The sequence below is a fragment of the Hemiscyllium ocellatum genome, chromosome 29 (genome assembly GCF_020745735.1).
Source record: "Hemiscyllium ocellatum isolate sHemOce1 chromosome 29, sHemOce1.pat.X.cur, whole genome shotgun sequence".
NCBI classification, from domain to species: Eukaryota; Metazoa; Chordata; class Chondrichthyes; order Orectolobiformes; family Hemiscylliidae; genus Hemiscyllium; species Hemiscyllium ocellatum.
The window spans coordinates 16,896,558-16,914,063 of record NC_083429.1 but is presented as its reverse complement, the minus strand read 5'-3'; the positions used below and the strand labels follow the sequence as shown (position 1 = coordinate 16,914,063).

General features: G+C 40.0%; 1 protein-coding gene across 6 annotated transcripts in view; it reads right to left on the bottom strand.

Annotated features, from left to right (window-relative positions):
* The window catches only part of arhgap32b (Rho GTPase activating protein 32b), a 574,866-nt gene that overhangs the window by 29,974 nt on the left and 527,386 nt on the right, over positions 1 to 17,506 (bottom strand). For all 6 annotated transcript variants that reach the window (XM_060846659.1, XM_060846660.1, XM_060846663.1 and 3 more), the window contains one exon: positions 15,092 to 15,194. In XM_060846659.1, coding sequence (XP_060702642.1) covers positions 15,092 to 15,194 — 103 coding nt within the window. The remainder of the gene's footprint in view (positions 1 to 15,091; positions 15,195 to 17,506) is intronic.

Here is a 17,506-nt window from a genome sequence, read left to right as displayed (position 1 = left end):
GAGGACTTTGGGAAAGAATTTGTACTGTTAATGATTTAAAAATAGAAAATGTAACAACATACATCGATACCTTTATCATTGGAAAATGTCTCAAGGAACTTCACAGAATGGCTCATTGTGCGCTCACTAACAGTGTTAAACTGAGGATCAGTGCCCATGGCAACGTTACCCTCCATTCTGAGTGTCTATTGTATCAAATTGTGTTTGGACTAAAAGACTGGAGAACAAATTTTAAAAATGCAAGATCTCTTACCCACTGTTCCCTAGACAAGATAATTTCTAGTTATAGATTCAACAAAAAGATGAAGAGCAATCATTAGAATTGTGATACTATCTCATTGAGCTCAGAGGGATGTACGCCTTAAGTTTTGCGAGTCAGCTGCTATTACTGAAAATTTAACAGTACAGATGAATCGTGATGTCATGCATCATAAACATAAATGTGTTTATACAGGTTGTGCGTTAAAATCATACCATTGCTTTCAGTAAAATTATCTTGTTCTTTACAAAAATGGGTACATTGTTGACAGAACAATCAGAAAGCAGTTTAAATAGGTTTCAGTGACAAATGTTCAAAGAATTTCCACACTGTAGGGAATCTAATCGGATCTGATCTAATCACAAACTTTAAAAAAAAAATTTGGAAGCACACTTGAAATATCATAACATTCAAGGCTATAGGCCCAGCACTGGAAAGTGGGACTGGTGTAAATTTAGCACAGCTGTAGTGGTACTGACTCAATGGGTTGAAGGGTATCTTCAGTATTGTATGATTTAGAGGAGCCGGTGTTAAGACTCGGGTGTACAAAGTTAAAAATCACACAATGCTAGGTTATAGTCCAACAGGTTTATTTGGAAGCACTAGCTTTCAAGTGCTGCTCCTTCATCAGATGGTTGTGAGGAGCAGTGCTCCGAAAGCTAGTGCTTCCAAATAAACCTGTTGGACGATAACCTGGCGTTGTATGATTTTTAACTTCAGAATTGTATGATTCTACAATTTTATAATAGTTAATGCAGAACCTTAGGTCACCTTCAAGTACAAAATGGGGTATTTAAACATTCTGTTCAGTCTGTTTGCAGTCTTAACACCATTAGCTCTGAGGGAACAGAATATAGATTAACCAAATCAAGTCCTCAGAAAACACCAACCTACCAGAAATTATAATGTTCAAAAAGGCCAGACCACACACACTGGGACACCACAGCCAAACATCTATTTTCAGCATCTAATCACATGCACATATCCAAACCAGACAGACAAAAATAATTTACAATTTTGTAGTACTTTCCACAATTTTAAAATATTCCAAAGTTCTTCCAGCAAGTAAGTCATTGTGAAGTGCAGCTATTGATGGAAAGCATGAATACCTTTAGCACAGGATCAGAAGAGCAACTTAACTAGAATCTAACCCCACAAATGCACATCTTTAAAAAGCTAAAATGGCACCAGAACTATGCATGAGAATCATTTTAGAACGTAGAAAGTCAAGCACTAAAAATGATGTGGAGGAGCTGGTGTTGGACTGGGGTAGACAAAGTTAAAAATCACCACACCAGGTTATAGTCCAACAGGTTTATTTGGAAGCATTAGCTTTTAGAGTGCTGCTCCTTCCTCAGGCAGCTGTGGAGCAGGATCATAAGGCAATTTATAGCAAAATCTTTACTATACATTGTGTCTTATGGTCCTGCTCCACAGCCATCTGATGAACAAGCAGCACTCTAAAAGCTAATGCTTCCAAATAAAACTGCTGGACTATAACCAAGTACTGTAAAGTCAGAACACTCAATGTGATATGCAGGAGAAATAGTTATGGGATGGAATAAATGTAGTGAGATTGAGAAGAAAATTGTGGTTTATGCAAACCCTACAGTTCTACTCAATTCTAGAACACTATCATGTTCAAAAATGCATAAAGCATTTCACTTAGTGAAATTTGACCAATTAACGTGATTGAGTGGCAATTTTGTACTCATTTCATGCATATTTTTTATCTCTAAAGGGAAGCATGGCATTAATTTGGTATCTAATATTCATGTTAAAAAGGCACTTTGTGAAAGTTTCATCTCAATCTTGTGATTGATGTACTAATTCAGCAGAATCATATAGCATAAAAGGAGACCCTTCAGCCCACCATGTCTGTGCCAACAACAAACACTAAACTGCACAAGTCCCATTTACCTGCACTTGGCCCATTGCCTACTTTGCACTGGTATTAAGTTTTCATTCAGATAATGTTCAATGCTGCAAGAGCACCCGGTCAGACAGCGCATTCCAGATTTCTACCACCCTCCAAGTGCAAAGTTTACTTCAGATTTCCTTTAAACCACTTACTCACCTTAAACTTATGCCCTCTGGTCTTAGACATATCTGGCATGGGGAAAAGATTATTATGATCAACTCTTGTTTATGCCTCCCATAACTCTGTATACCTTGATCAAATTCCCACAGTCTCCTCTGCCCCAAGGAAAACAAGCTCAGCTACGCAGTCACTCCTGAGACCTTCCTTCTCAGCAATATCTTGGTGAATCTCTGCTGCACCCAGTCCAGTGCAATCACACCCCTTGGATTGTGTGCGTCTGTGCAGTATTCCACCTTATATCCTTTCCTTATATGACCTCCCAAAATGCATCACCTGATACTTATCAGGATTAAATTCCACTTACAATTGTTCTGCCCAATTTACCAGCTGATCAATATTAGACTGCAGCCTAAGACCATCCTCCTCCGTTTCAGCAATGTCAATTTTCATGTCATCGGCGATTTTATTAATTATACCTTCAACATTCACATCCAAGCACAAATGCACATAACAAACAGCAAGTATGCCAGCATTTATTCTGTAGTATACAACTAGTCACAGGCTGCCAATCACAAAACATAACCCTCCACTATCACATCCTATTTGTAAGCCAATTTTGGATCAGTTTGCCAACTTGCCTTGGATCCCATGGCTTCTTACCATTTGGACCAATTTTAGATACTGGACCTTGCCAAAAGCCTTATTGAAGTCCATGTAAACCACATCAACTGCACTACCTTCAGCAATACATGCAATCACCTTTTCAAAAAAAAAACTCAACTAAATTACAGAGGTGCTCATTCTAACAAATCTGTGCTGACTATCCCTGATCAATTCCTGTCTTTCCAGATGTTGATTAATCCTGTCTCTCAGAAAATGTTCCCAATAATTTCTGTACCAATGACATCAGACTAACAGGTCTATAATTATCTGGCCGATCCCTGCTGCCTTTCTTAAACAAAAGAACCACATTAGCTATCCTCCAGTCTTCTGGTACTTCACCTGTAGCCTGCAAAGTTTTAAACATCTCTGCCAGAGTCCCAACAATCTCCTCCCTTGCCTCCCACAGCAGACTGGGGTACATTTTATAGGACATGAGGGAGAATTCTGAGGGCTACCAGGCCCAAAGCATTAACTCTGATTTCTTTTCACAGATGCTGTCAGAACAGCTGAGTTTTTCCAGCAATAATTTTTTTAATATTATCTCAGACCCTAAGGTTTAATGCACCTTTATGTTTGTTAAAACAACTAACACCTTTTGCTTGTTAACACATCATCCCAACTGAAAGACATGGCTACAATGTCTTTATTCTGCGTGAATACAGATGAGAAATATTCATTTAAGACCTCACTAATGTCCTCTAGGTCCATGCACAGGTTGCCCCTTTGGTTTCAAATAAGATCCATTCCTTCCTTTGTAATCCTCTTATTCTTAATACATTTATAAAATACCTTGTTAAAAATCACACAACACCAGGTTATAGTCCAACAGGTTCAATTGGAAGCACACTAGCTTTCAGAGCGATGCTCCTTCATCAGGGAGTGACACAATCACCTGATGAAGGAGCGTCGCTCTGAAAGCTAGTGTGCTTCCAATTCAACACATTGGACTATAACCTGGTGTTGTGTGATTTTTAATTTTGTACACCCCAGTCCAACACCGGCATCTCCAAATCATAAAATACCTTGGGGTTCTCCTTAACCCTATCAGCCAAAGGTATTTTCTAGCCTTCCTTTGTGCTAATTTCCATTTTAAGCAACTTTTCACATGCTATACTTTTGAAGGGCATTGTCTGTTTAAATGCACTGTACCAGATATATGCTCCCTTTCTTTTCATTATCAACCTTTTGATACCTTTCTCATCCAGGGTTTCCTGGAATTGCTCCCTTTGCCTTTCACTCATATAGGGTCATGCTAACCTGAAATCTCACTGTACTACTTCAAATTGGCCTTCCTCTAATTATACTTAACTTCTGCACAACCATTATCCTCTTCCATAATGGTTTTGAAAAGTTAGAGTTCTGGTTACTATCTGCAAATTGCTTGCCCATTGAAACTTCAACCACTTGACCAGCTTCAATCCTCCGGACTGGGTTTAGCACTGCCCTGTCTCTAGTAGGGCTGGCTTCATACTGGCACCAGAAGCTCTCCTGGATGTACTTGAAAAACTCCATCCCATCTGATTCCAGTTAATGTTACCAAGTTGAAATCCCTTACAACAACAACCCTGTTTCTCTCTCAGTATTGAGATTTGCCCACATATCTACTCCTCGGTCTTCTGTGACTGTTGGCAGGCCTGTGGAACAATCCCAGCAAAGTAGTCACTCTTTTAATTCTACATTCATAATTGTTACATAGACAAATAAATAACTAATTTATGTACAAGGACAGCCAACAAATAAGATAAATACACAGTGGACTTTTTTAGGCATTAGTTATAGTATTAGTGTTGGTCAGGACAGCAACAGAATTAGTTACCTCTCTTTTACATCTTAAGCAGGCAGACAAGGCCTAGATTTAATTAGTGTCTCATCTATGAAATATCTGCAATACTTTCAACACCACACTAAGTGTTCACCTGATCACGCACTTGAGTGTTTGGGGTGACTTGTTGATCCAAAGGCAAGAATGTGCTAAGTAGGAACTAGTACTAATCATTTAATCAGTGCTATATTTTTGGAAATGCATAAGTATGTGGCCAATAGGCAAAAACATGACAGTAACTGTTGGTGTAACCTGTACTCCAGGGAGAGTCAGCAGCTGTGGAAATTGTACCCCATTGACAGGAAATGTCAGCAGAATGTGAAAACCAGGAATACCAATCTCTGTAGAACCTATAATTCAGTGAGAATCAGTGCTACAGAAAAGGAGGGAAATAAATAACAGTCAAAAGTAGAAAATTAATTCTGACTTGAGATAGAAAGTAAAACAGTCACAGTGCAAAATTCATCTGAAAACACCCACATGATAATGATTCATCAGTGTAGGTAAGCATTTTAGGAACAACACTTGCAAATACTTGCTGATGGAAGAGTGTCCAATTCAGACATCAGGTTTTATATGAAACTATACCACTGAATTGCAAAAGAAGCATCAATTAAGCCACCTGACTGAACAGTTCACACACAAATCAAAGATCCAAATGCTACGTTGACTATGCAGGATCTATAAAGTTTGTTTTACGGTTACAGAGAATTTAGAATGAATTGGCTGTTAAGTCAGAGTTTTCATCAAATTGATTAGAGGTTCCTAATTTGGGGACATACAATACGGTTACCAGTTGGTGCAGCAGGAGAAATCTAAGCGCAAGGCCTGGATTTTCAAGGAGTTGGGCCAAGTCAGAAGCCTTCAGCAACGAAGAGAGAGTCCTAATTCCAGGATTTCCACCTTCATGCAACACAGGAAAAGGATGCAGGTAACTAGCCACATGCAGTGCTTCTACCATTTCCAGCTCAATTCCATTTCAACGCTGCCATCACAATTTTGATAGAACTGGGTAGACATATACCACATTTCAGAATGGATCAGAATAAATGAATGACAGGTGATCATCAGTCCTGATGGAGGGACCAATAAAATCAGCCATTCAATATTCCTTTTGAAATATATTGCCCCTTTTGTCTTCTCATAAAGCTATCAGTCATCTATAGTGTCAATGACAAATTGCATTTATGCACTTTGTCTCTCATAATATTATGCAAATTAATAAGGGCAAAGAAAATTTACAACCCACGAACAGGCCCTTGGGCCCTCCAAACCTGAGCCGATCCAAATCAACTGTCTAAACCTGTCACCCAATTCCTAAGCATCTGTAACCCTCTGCTCATCATCTACTCAAGCATCTGCCCAGGTGCATCTTAATGAATCTATCGTGCCTGCCTCTACCACCTCTGCTGGCACTGCGTTCTAGACACCCACCACCCTCTGTGAAATACTTGCCAGGTGTACCTCCCTTAAACTGAAATTGCTGGGACCTCTGACAGATATTTGTATCCTCTTCAGCTCAGGCAAGGACCAGAGACTGGAGAAAAGCCAACCCTATACATTTGTTTAAGGAAGACAACAGGGATAATCCATGAAACCAAAGTCTGGTGAGTTTACATCAGTGATAGGGAAATTACTGGAGAAGATTCTTACAGACAGTATTTACTCACATTTGGAAAGGAATGGACTTATTCAGGATAGTTAGCATGGTTTTATTTGGGGGAGGTCTTGTCTCACAAATTGATTAAGTTCTTGGAGGAAGTGACGAAGATGATTGACGAGGGTAGGGCGATGGATATTGTCTACATGGACTTCACTAAAGCATTTGACATGGACCACCTCATGGTAGTCTGGTCTAGAAGAGTAAATCGCATGGAATACACAGTGAGTTGGTAAGTTGGATAAAAAATTAGCTTGGTCACAGAAAACCAATAGTAGTCATGGAGTGGTGCTTTTCTGACTGGAAGTCTGTGACCAATGCTGTTCCACAAAGATCAATGTTGGGGCCTCTGTTGTTTATAATAAATAAATAAATGATTTTGATGAAAATGTAGATGGTCTGATTAGTTATTGTATTAATGAGATGAAAATTGGTGGAGCTGTGAATAGTGAGGAAGTATACAGCAGGAAATAGAGGTTTTGGAAAGTTGTGCCGAGACGGCGGATAAGAGTTTAATGCAATCAGGTGTGAAGTGACGCATTTTGGGAGGTGAAATGCAAGAGGAGAGAGAAAATACAATAAATGGCAGGATCCTTAGGAGTAATGATGTGCAACAAGATCTTGTGTAACAAGATTCACAGAATCTTGTGTAACAAGTCCATTGCTCCCAAAAGTGACAACTCAAGTGGATAAAGCGCGAAGAAAGGTGTAAGGCACGCTTGCCTTCATTGGTCAGGACACTGAGCATTTACGTTGGCAAGTCATGATGCAGCTGTATAAACTTAAGTTAGGTCACATTTAGAATATTATGTGCAATTCTTGTTGCCACACAGGAAGGATGTGGAAGCTTTGGAGACAGTGCAAGAAGTTAACCAGGATGTTGCCTGGATTGAGTATGAGAGCTATAAGGAGAGTTTGGACAAACTTGGATTATGTTTGCTATCATGTCAAAGGCTAAGGGGGCAACTTAGTAAAAGTATATACAATTATGAGACACATTGATAAGGTGGATACTCAGAGGAAATACGGAAATACAAAATACTATGGGGAAAAAAAATTTAAAAGGACATACGTGAGGCAAGCTTTTTCTTTATGTAGAGGATGGTAGGTGCCTGGAACACGTTGTCAGAGAGGTGGTAGAAGCAAATACGATAACAATGTTTAGAGGCATTTAAACAGACATATGAACATGTACAGAAGAGGAGGATGTGGACAGGCAGATGGAATTAGTTAGAATGACATCATAGTCGGCACAGACATGGCAGGCTGAAAAGCCTGCTCCTGTGCTGTACTGTTCTACGTACAGGGTTTTAAAAGAGCTGATGAGGTAGCAGATGCATTAGTGTTTGCTTTCAAATATTTATTAGGTTCTGGCAATATTCCATCAGACTGAAAAAATAGTAAATATACCCTTCTATTCAAGAAGGTTAGAATCAATCATTAATGGGGTTAAACTTAGACACTTGGAAAACTCACAGTAAGTGAGAACAGATAGTTCAGATTTCACAAAACCATGCTGTGTTTAGCCAATTTAAAGGACTAACATGCACTGTCGATCAAAAGGGAGCCCTTAGTGGGCAGCATGGTAGGTCAGTGGCTCGCACTGCTGCCACAGCGCCAGGGATTAGGGACCGATTCTCACCTCAGGCGACTGTGTGGAGTTTGCACATTCTTCCCATGTTTGCATAGGTTTCCTCCAGGTGCTTCAGTTTCATCCCACAATCCAAAGATGTGCAGGTCAGATCAATTGGCCATACTAAATTGCCCATTGTGTTAGGTGCATTAGTCAATGGGAATGTAGGGTAGGGTCTGGGTGGGTTACTCTTCAGAGGTTAGGTGTGGACTTGCTGGGCCAAATGGCCTGCTTTCATACTGTAAGGATTGGAATCGGTGACACTTGGATTTCTAGAAGGTACTTTCACATGAGAAGTACTGTACAAGTTTGGAGGCCATTGTTTATGGGGTAAATACAAATCATGATCAGAATAATGACTGGCAGAAAACAGAGTATACATTAGAGGGTCTTTTTCATGTTGGCAGGATGTAGGGTTCCAAAGGGGTGCGTGCGGAAACAATTTTTAAAAAAATAATTGATATCATTTACTTACATGAAAGTTTTTAAACCATTGTGGCTAAATTTGCAAATTGTGCTAAGATAAGGAGGAAAGTATCCTTGAAGACGATATAACTGCAGTTTGATTATAGATAAAGTAGTGGTCAAAAATCTGATACATCTAATATGTGGGAAAAAACTGAGTAGTTAGTTTGGCAGGAAAAATAAAACAAAAAATTTGTAATTTAAATGGTGAACAACTGCAGAATTCTGAGGTGGGGTATTTAGGTGCACTAGTGCATGAACTTCAAAGATTTAGTATACACGTACAGCAAACATTCAATAATGCTAATGGAACACAATCCCCTTTTAACAAAAGGAACTGAACATGAAATTGAAATAAAAATATGTTTCAGTTATACAGGGCACTAGTGAGACTACAGCCTGAATGCGGCGTGTAGTTTTGGTCGCCTTATTTAAGGAACAATGTAAACGTGATTGATACCAGGAACGAGCAGGTTGTCTTATAAGAAAAAATTAGACAAGCTGGGCACACTTTCCCTGGAGTTTAGAAAAAAAGTGAGAAATGATTTGATTGTAGTCCAATGGATCCTGAATAATCTTGACAAGTGGATATAGAAAGTTTGCTCACCCTTGTGGTCGAGTCAAGTACAGTGTTTTAAAATTAGGGGTCACCCTTTTAGGGCAGCGATGAAGGGAAAACTATTTTTATCTTTGAGGGTTGTATGACTGAGAAGGTAAAATCTAATAAATGGAGTAAAAAAGTGTAGGAAACTGTGAAATTGCACATCTTGGTAGAAGAACTAAAAAAAGCATGCTATCCAAATGGTGAGAGTTTGCAGAGCTGAAATGCAAAGAGATCTAGCTGTCCTAGTGCATTAATTGCAGAAGGTCAGTAAGCAGGTACAGCAAGTATTCAGGAAAACTAACAGAATATTATTTTTCATTGTGGTAGGAATTTAATGCAAGAGGATGGAGCTCAGTCATACAAGGCATTGGTGAGATCACATCTGGAGCACTCTGCACAGAATTGGTCACTGTACTTATGGGAACATGTTAATACATTCAAAGCAGTTCTGAAAATGTGAGACATCTCTCGAGTTTAGAAGAGTCAGAGGTAATTGAATTGAAATATATAAGATCCTGAGGGAACATGACTGGATGACATTGAAAGGATGTCCCTTCATGCAGAAGAATCTAGAAGTGGAAGTTAAAATTTAAAAATATGGGGTCATCCATTTAAGACAGAGAATAAACATTATCTTCTCTGAGGGTTGAGTCTTTGGAATTCTCTTCCTCAAAAATGGATGCAAAATCTTTAAATATTTTAATGGTAGAGATGGATAGACTTTGATGACCAAGGGGAAGAAAGCTTTTTTGGGGATATACAAAACGTAGAGTTAAGATTAAAATCAGACCTTATTGAATGGTGGAGTAGAGTCAAAGGGCCGAATGGCATATTCTTTATTTGTAAGTACATAAAATTTTGGAGCCCTTTGCCTCAGCAGGCAGTGCAAGCAGGGCCACTGAATTTTTTTTTAAGATGAGGATATATGAATTTTTGATAGGCAAGAGAAAGTAAAAGTTATCTGGGACAGGCGGAAATGCGGAATTCAGAACACAAATAGATCAGCCATGTTCTGAATGAATGACAAAGCAGACTCAAAGGGCTGAATGTCCTACTGCTGGTACTAATTTGTGTGGTCGTATTATATTGATGGACTCAGTTTGCATTCTCTTCCTCCATGAGGAAACATTCTTTTGTCGAAACATATCATGATCTTTAAGACACCAATTAGAATCACCCCCTTAGATTCTTCTTTCAGTAGAGGCCAGCCTGTCAATCCTCTCCTGAAACATGTATCCACAAATTTCTGACATCTTCAAAACTTTTCTCTGCACCCTTTCCAATGCTTTAATATTAATATACTTTAGAATAATTTTGGGACAGCACTCTGATGTATGACTGAACCAAGGTGGATCCAAAGTTGATCTTCAGCTTTGGGTAACTGCCACCACTTCCCCAGTAGCACTGCAATTCAACAGAGATGCTGGCCTTTGACTGGCTCAGAACCATGAGTTAGAAGGATATCTGCTCCCAGGTCCTCGATTCTTGAGAAAAGCTAAGCCATGGGCCTATTATGCCTGAGTGGAACAAAATGTGGAAGGCCTTCCCAAAAAGAGGTGGCACAGGGCACACAACTAGCTCTCCAATTGGCTGCTGAGATCTTCATTGCCTCCACAGAATTCCGCCCTGGAATTCCACATACGACAAGATACACTTATTGAGTGCTCAATTTACTCAGGAATTAAACTTGGTGCCAGAATAAATAATCACCAATCAATTTCTTCCCTGACTGAACTATATAGAAGGGTTAAATGAAATGTCTTATTGAATTCATTACCTAAATATCTTAGACTTCAATTTCCTGAAAAATTCACAACACTTGTTACTTTACTTTGCAATTTAATTTTAATTTCAACCCATAATTAATTGGCTTAGCACTGATCACAATTAAGTGATGAATTATAAAATTAGCTTCACACAGAGTTCTTTTGGCACAGCAGTAATGTGCCCAAATCTGAGCCAGAAAGCCAGCGTTCAAATCCCACCTGCCCCAGATGTCTTGAACTTTTCTGAACAGAAATATTTGAAAACATCTAAAATTAGTAATAGAGGGAGTGCTTGTGGTAGCATCCCCATCTCTGAACCAGGACGCCCAGTTTCAAGAAGTTTCACTGGTACATAACATCTGTGAACAGGTCAGCAAAAAAAAAACCTAAAGTTGGCATAGCTTTTAGGTTTGTACTAATTAATCCATCTGGTCTTGTTTCATATATGATTAACACTGATTAAATTAAAACTCCCCAATCACAATTCCTTTCCCTGTGACATCACTCAGCTTGCAGAAACTGAAATATCTTTTTACAAACAGCTCCCACTCTTTTTAAATCTCACTGACTACCTGATTCCCAGTCTTTCTAAACTGATTAATTAATTTTTCATTCTAGCCCCCAAGCCTCTGCCTTCCCAGTACTGGCCATTACTGACTTCCAGCATCACAGGGAAGGTGAAGTGATAAGTAGCACCTGAGTGTGAGAGGAATGATTTAAATGGCTACATCTCATGGGCTTTATGTCTGCTAGAAATAATAAATAATACTAAGAAAATTAGCAAAATCCTAAGCAAACAACCCAAGGTTATAGGCTGACAGGTCCCAGTCAGACCATCAGAGTCTCCAACTGAGCCAAAAATCACACAACATTTGATTAGAGTCCAACAGGTTTATTTGGAAGCACTAGTTTTCGAAACACTGCTCCTTCATCACTCCAAAAGCTAGTGCTTCCAAATTAATGTGTTGGACTATAACCTGGTGCTGAGAGATTTTTAACTTTGTCCACCCCAGTGCCTCCACGTCATGACCAACAGAGCCATTTCTGATTAATCAAACGTTTGAGATAATGGCTAATGCTGTTCCATGAAAATGTCCGATTCTGTCACAACTGTCAATAATGACAAGCTCTCTGTTTGCCACTATAGGAATAGAAATATCTGAGTCAAGGTTACTTATCCAAACTGTGTCATTGCATATTACTTGATCAAATATAACCTATTGCACTGTTGGTTCTTTTACATCCCAAGGGGAGTGAGAGAGAAAGAGAGGGGGGGTGGAATCACAGACTCTCAAGGTACCCCTGCCAGTATCTTCCAAAGCACCAGTCTGAGTTGGTAACCAATATTTTCCACTCTGCAGTTGACAATCTGAGAGCACCGATTTCCTTCTGTAATGACCTGCACAAGCTTATCCAATATCAATGTTAGATTCTCTAATCTGCATTTATCTTCTTTACCCTTTTTAGACCATTTACAGCAATTCAGCAGAAATGCAATGCAAAATACTATGAATGATGTGCTTATATATTCTAGATAAAGCATTCAACAAATGTTGTTCCACATTTTCCTACCAAGTACTATATTTAGATTTATAACCAGATTGTAGAGTATTAAGTTAAAATTGTGCAGAAGGAAGGAATAGGTGTTGCTTCTGCAAAGCTAACTTTATAAAATTAGGTTGCACATTCAAATACTAAACAGTGAGAAGTGAAAACAGGTAGAATTATCTATGACTAATAAGGCAGAGCAATCGTGGAGCAGGATGTACCAGGCATAGGAAAACAGAAGAAGCAAAAACAGGTAAAATTATCTATGACTAATAGGGCAGAGCGACTGTGTAGCGGGATGTACCAGTAACAGGAGAATAGTGTGCCAGTCTCAGGAGGGATGTGGCCAATGGATGGAATTTAGTTTGGCAGGATGATCGCACAGAGACACCAAACTATGCCAGGATAGTCACATATAAGGAATAAGATAAATAAGAGTAAGGGCAACAGGCTTAGAGTAATGGGAGAAGTAAACAGAGGTGGAGAGAAGCTAGACAAAGGCAGAGCGAAGCCAGAGCTTGTGATTGGTTACTTTTGCTGTAGCGCGTAGCCTCTGGGGTGAAAGGGGAGGACCGAGCGATACAGCTGAACTGCATAAATCAGAATGTAACCCTCAGATCGAGGTGTTTACTCGTTAGGCACCCGTTCTTGCAAGTACGTATCAATAAAATTCGCTGCTTCAGAATTTGACTCGGATTGAAATTTATTAATACGCGAGTTTTGTTTCTCACAAGATCATATAGTCAATGGTTTGACTCTAATGTATCAGTTTCAAGTCTGGTTCGCAAGGAATCAGGAGTAAGGATCCAATATTTATCCTGCTGCTATCAGTAAAGCTACAGATTGTATGGCCCATACAATGTCACACAACTTCAGGAAATGCAATCTGTGGAACGAGTTGCTTTAATAATGAGAGGGAAGAGAAATAACACACAAAATCCAGGTAACGTTTTGGTTGAAATCCAAATAATTATAAATAGATTTTATTGTCACGTGCACTCAAGTACAGGGATACACCTGTGCAGTGAAAAGTGTACAATGTTGCCATTCTGTGTGCTGGGCTTGATCTCATCCACTCATTTGTCTATACAGGCAAATGACACAATGTGGTAAACTGCACAGTAATTCCATTCTTACAACCACACCATAGCTGGTTTGTTTGCAAACATAGGCTGCATACATACACAGAAATACAAGTTCTTAGTTTCTCCCCTTCCTTAACCTTGATATCGTTGAAAATTCAGTAACACAGAAATAATATTTTTCTGTAATGACCTGCACAAACTTATCCAATATAGATGTTAGGTTCTTTAATCTGCATTTATCTTCAGGTCACATTCACTCATTGCTGCTGGCCTACATTTACACTGAGTCTAAAAAAAAATCTGAAACTTAAAATTCTTAATCTTGCATGAAATATTCAGTGGAGAAAGTGAGGACTGCAAATGCTGGAGATCAGAGCTGAAAATGTGTTGCTGGGAAAGCGCAGCAGGTCAGGCAGCATCCAAGGAGAAGGAGAATCGACGTTTCGGGCATGAGCCCTTCTTCAGGAATATTCAGTCTCAACTCTTTCTGTCCTTTCACTCTTCAACCCTATAACCTCCCAAAACAATCTGCTTTATGCTATCTCTAGCCTTTTCTTCATTTTCAATTTGCTAATGACTTTGACTTCAGCTGTCTGATACTTTCCTGTGAAGAATCTCAGGATGTTTTATTGCATTGCAGGCACTTAGTAATATATCCAGTAAATAGGGAAATCAATGAAAGAAAGCCGTGGTCTTGGCTTCTTTCAAGACAGTGGTCAAATCCAAAAGAATCTTGAGACAAAGCCCTCAAGGGGACATGGTAAAATTGGAACAAGTAATACTGCAAGAAAAATAGATTTACACTGCAATGTTTCCATGGAGGAGCCCCAGTGCAACATAAGCTGTTACCTAAACCCAGATGCCCAACTGCACAGTTGCATAAGTATATTTACTTCTGTTTTCTAAGCTTAATATTCGGGCTCAGTCAGTCTGCAGAAAGCAGCTTTTTCAGAAGTATGGGAGCGAAAAATGGAATGCCTTCCCACAAAACAAAACAAAACTGTGGATAATAGGTTAATTGACATTTCAAGTGTAAGACAGGCTTGACTTAAGAGCTATGGAAATAAAGTGAGAATATTAAGTTAAGGTGCAGGTCAGTCATGATTTATTGAATAATGTATTCAGCCTTGTGTCTGAATGATCTGCTCCTGGATTACTGGTTGACGCTCGTTGATTGATTCCCTCAATTTAAGTGTTTGAAATTTTCATGTGCTAATTCTGCTTAGCTCACTTCATATTTATCTCCACAGACCCTTGCAGTAAATAGGAAGATTGGATAAGAGCCTAGAAGACATCCCATCAACTTCCTTCCATTCTATGGGAAGTATTTGTCTCCACTTAACACATCTGCACAGTGAAGCAGCTGAGTTTACTGTAAAGAGCTAGAGGCCAGTACCGTACTCAGCATTCTCTACCAATGCACCTGATTTCATGCGCAAACTATGTATGCCTCTAGTTGGCAATCGGTTTTAAAAGACTTACAGAAAGATGTTAAACGATGTTTGTTGCTCTGGCAAACCCTCCATTCTCCTATCAAAAACTTACCGTAGCTTCTGAATATTTGATGCAATTCCTGAAAGTCGGTAGATCCCGTCCACAACTCCATGCCTCTCAATAAACTCTGTGCAGCTTTTGAGCACCTGAGGGACTGAAGAGAAGGGGAGACTCATCACAAACATGAAAACAAAAGCATGCTCAAAGTAAGAAATATGCAGGGAAAAAAACATCTACACACCATCAGGTAAATAATTTATGTAAACAATGTCTGTGCAGAGTTAACGGCAAAAAGTAATTGTCATCAACTACAGGCTCCCCTACTCAAATTCAGGTCTATTCCATGAAACTGTCTGGATGCTCAACATGGGACAATGGTCAAGCTGACATCAGACTCTGCAATCACATTTTCTTGGTTGGGGATTGTTAAACAAATGTTTACAATGAATTTTCCACATCAAATCAAGCACCAGCGGAGACCATTACGCAGTGGGAGAAACAAGCACCGCTTGTTATCGTGAGGTTTTTTTTAGATTAGATTACTTAGTGTGGAAACAGGCCCTTCGACCCAACATGTCCACACCGACCCGCCGAAGCGCAACCCACCGATTCCCCTACATTTACCCCTTTACCTAACACTACGGGCAATTTAGCACTCCGGAGCACCCAGAGGAAACCCACGCAGACACAGGGAGAATGTGCAAACACCACACAGTCAGTCGCCTGAGTCGGGAATTGAACCCAGGTCTCTACCGCTATGAGGCAGCAGTGCTAACCACTGTGCCACCGCGCCGCACAGGACTGCAAGGAATAAGGTCTTGTAGCTGAAACCAAACGACAAACACAATATACAGATTAGGAACAAACTCATTCTGATAGGTGCAAGTGAAACAAATACGTACTTTTAGAGTTAAATAGATGGCAAGTGGCAACCATTATCTCATGTATATTCTAATGTTATCAGATTGAACCTGCTGGTGAGACAGCAACTGAGTTGCGACAGTTGAGCTGTAATTTGCTTTTTAGGGTCTCCCATAAACATTACTGTTTGCTCTTTGCTTTCATGAATCAGAGTCTGTAGATCAGCAAATATCCTAAAGCGATTTTAGAAATACATTCAGGAGAAAAGGGTAGCCAGGGAGAGAATAGGTTCCCTCAAAGATCAGCAAGGCAGCCTATGAACCACACGAAAGGGGTGGAGGGGGGAGGGGGGGGGGGGGGGGGGGGGGGGGGGTTGGGGGGAGGAAGAAAATACTAAACTAGTATTTTTCATCAGTGTTAACTGTGTAGAAGGACATGGAAGATATAGAATGTGGGAAAATAGATGATGACATCTTGAAAAGTGTGCATATTATGGAGGTGGTGGTGCTGAATGTCTTAAAACACAAAGATGGATAAATCCCCAGGACCTGATCAAGTGTGCCCTAGAACTCTTGTGAGAAGCTAGGGAATTGATTGCTGGGCCGCATGCTGAGATATTTGTATCACTGACGAGGTGCCAGAAGACTAGAGGTTGGCTAACGTGGTGCCATTATTTAAGAAAGGTGGTAAGGAAAAGCTAGGGAACTATAGACCGGTGAGCCTAACATCGGTGATGGGCAAGTTTAGAATTAGAATTCCTACAGTATAGGAACAGGCCCTTTGGCCCAAAACCCTCCAAAGAGTGCCCCACCCAGACCCATTACCCTACCTACTACTCTAAATTTCCCATGATTAATGCAGCTAATCTACACATTCCTGAACACTATGGGCAATTTGATTTGGCCAATTCACGTAACCTGCACATCTTTGAACTGTGGGAGGAAACCGGAGCACTAGGAGGAAAGTCACACACACACACACACGGGAGAATGTGCAAAATCCACACAGACAGTTGCCAAAGGCTAGAATCAAATTCTGGCACTGTGAGACAGCAGCTCTAACACTGAGCCACTGTGCCACCCCTCAAGTTGTTGGAGGGAATCCTGAGGGACAGGATTTCCATGTATTTGCAAAGGCAAGGACTGATTAGGGATAGTCAACATGGCTTTGTGCATGGGAAATCATGTCTAATGAACGTGATTGAGTTTTCTGAAGTAGTAATGAAGCGGATTGATGAGGGCAGAGCGGTGGACATCATCTACATGGACTTCAGTAAGGTTCGACAAGATTCCTCACGGTAGACTAGTTAGCAAGGTTAGATCTCATGGAATCCAGGGAGGGCTAGCCATTTAGACACAGAACTGGTTCAAAATGTAGAAGACAGAGGGTGGTGTTGGTGGAGGGTTGCCTTTCAAGCTGGTGCCCTGTGACCCAAGGCTCAGTGCTGGGTCCACTGCTTTTTGTCATTTATATAAATGATTTAGATGTGAGTATAGGAGGTATAGTTAGTTAGTTTGCAGATGTCACCAAAATTGGAGGTGTAGTGGACAGCGTAGAAGGTTACCTCAGAGTACAACGGAATCTTGATCAGATGGGCCAATGGGC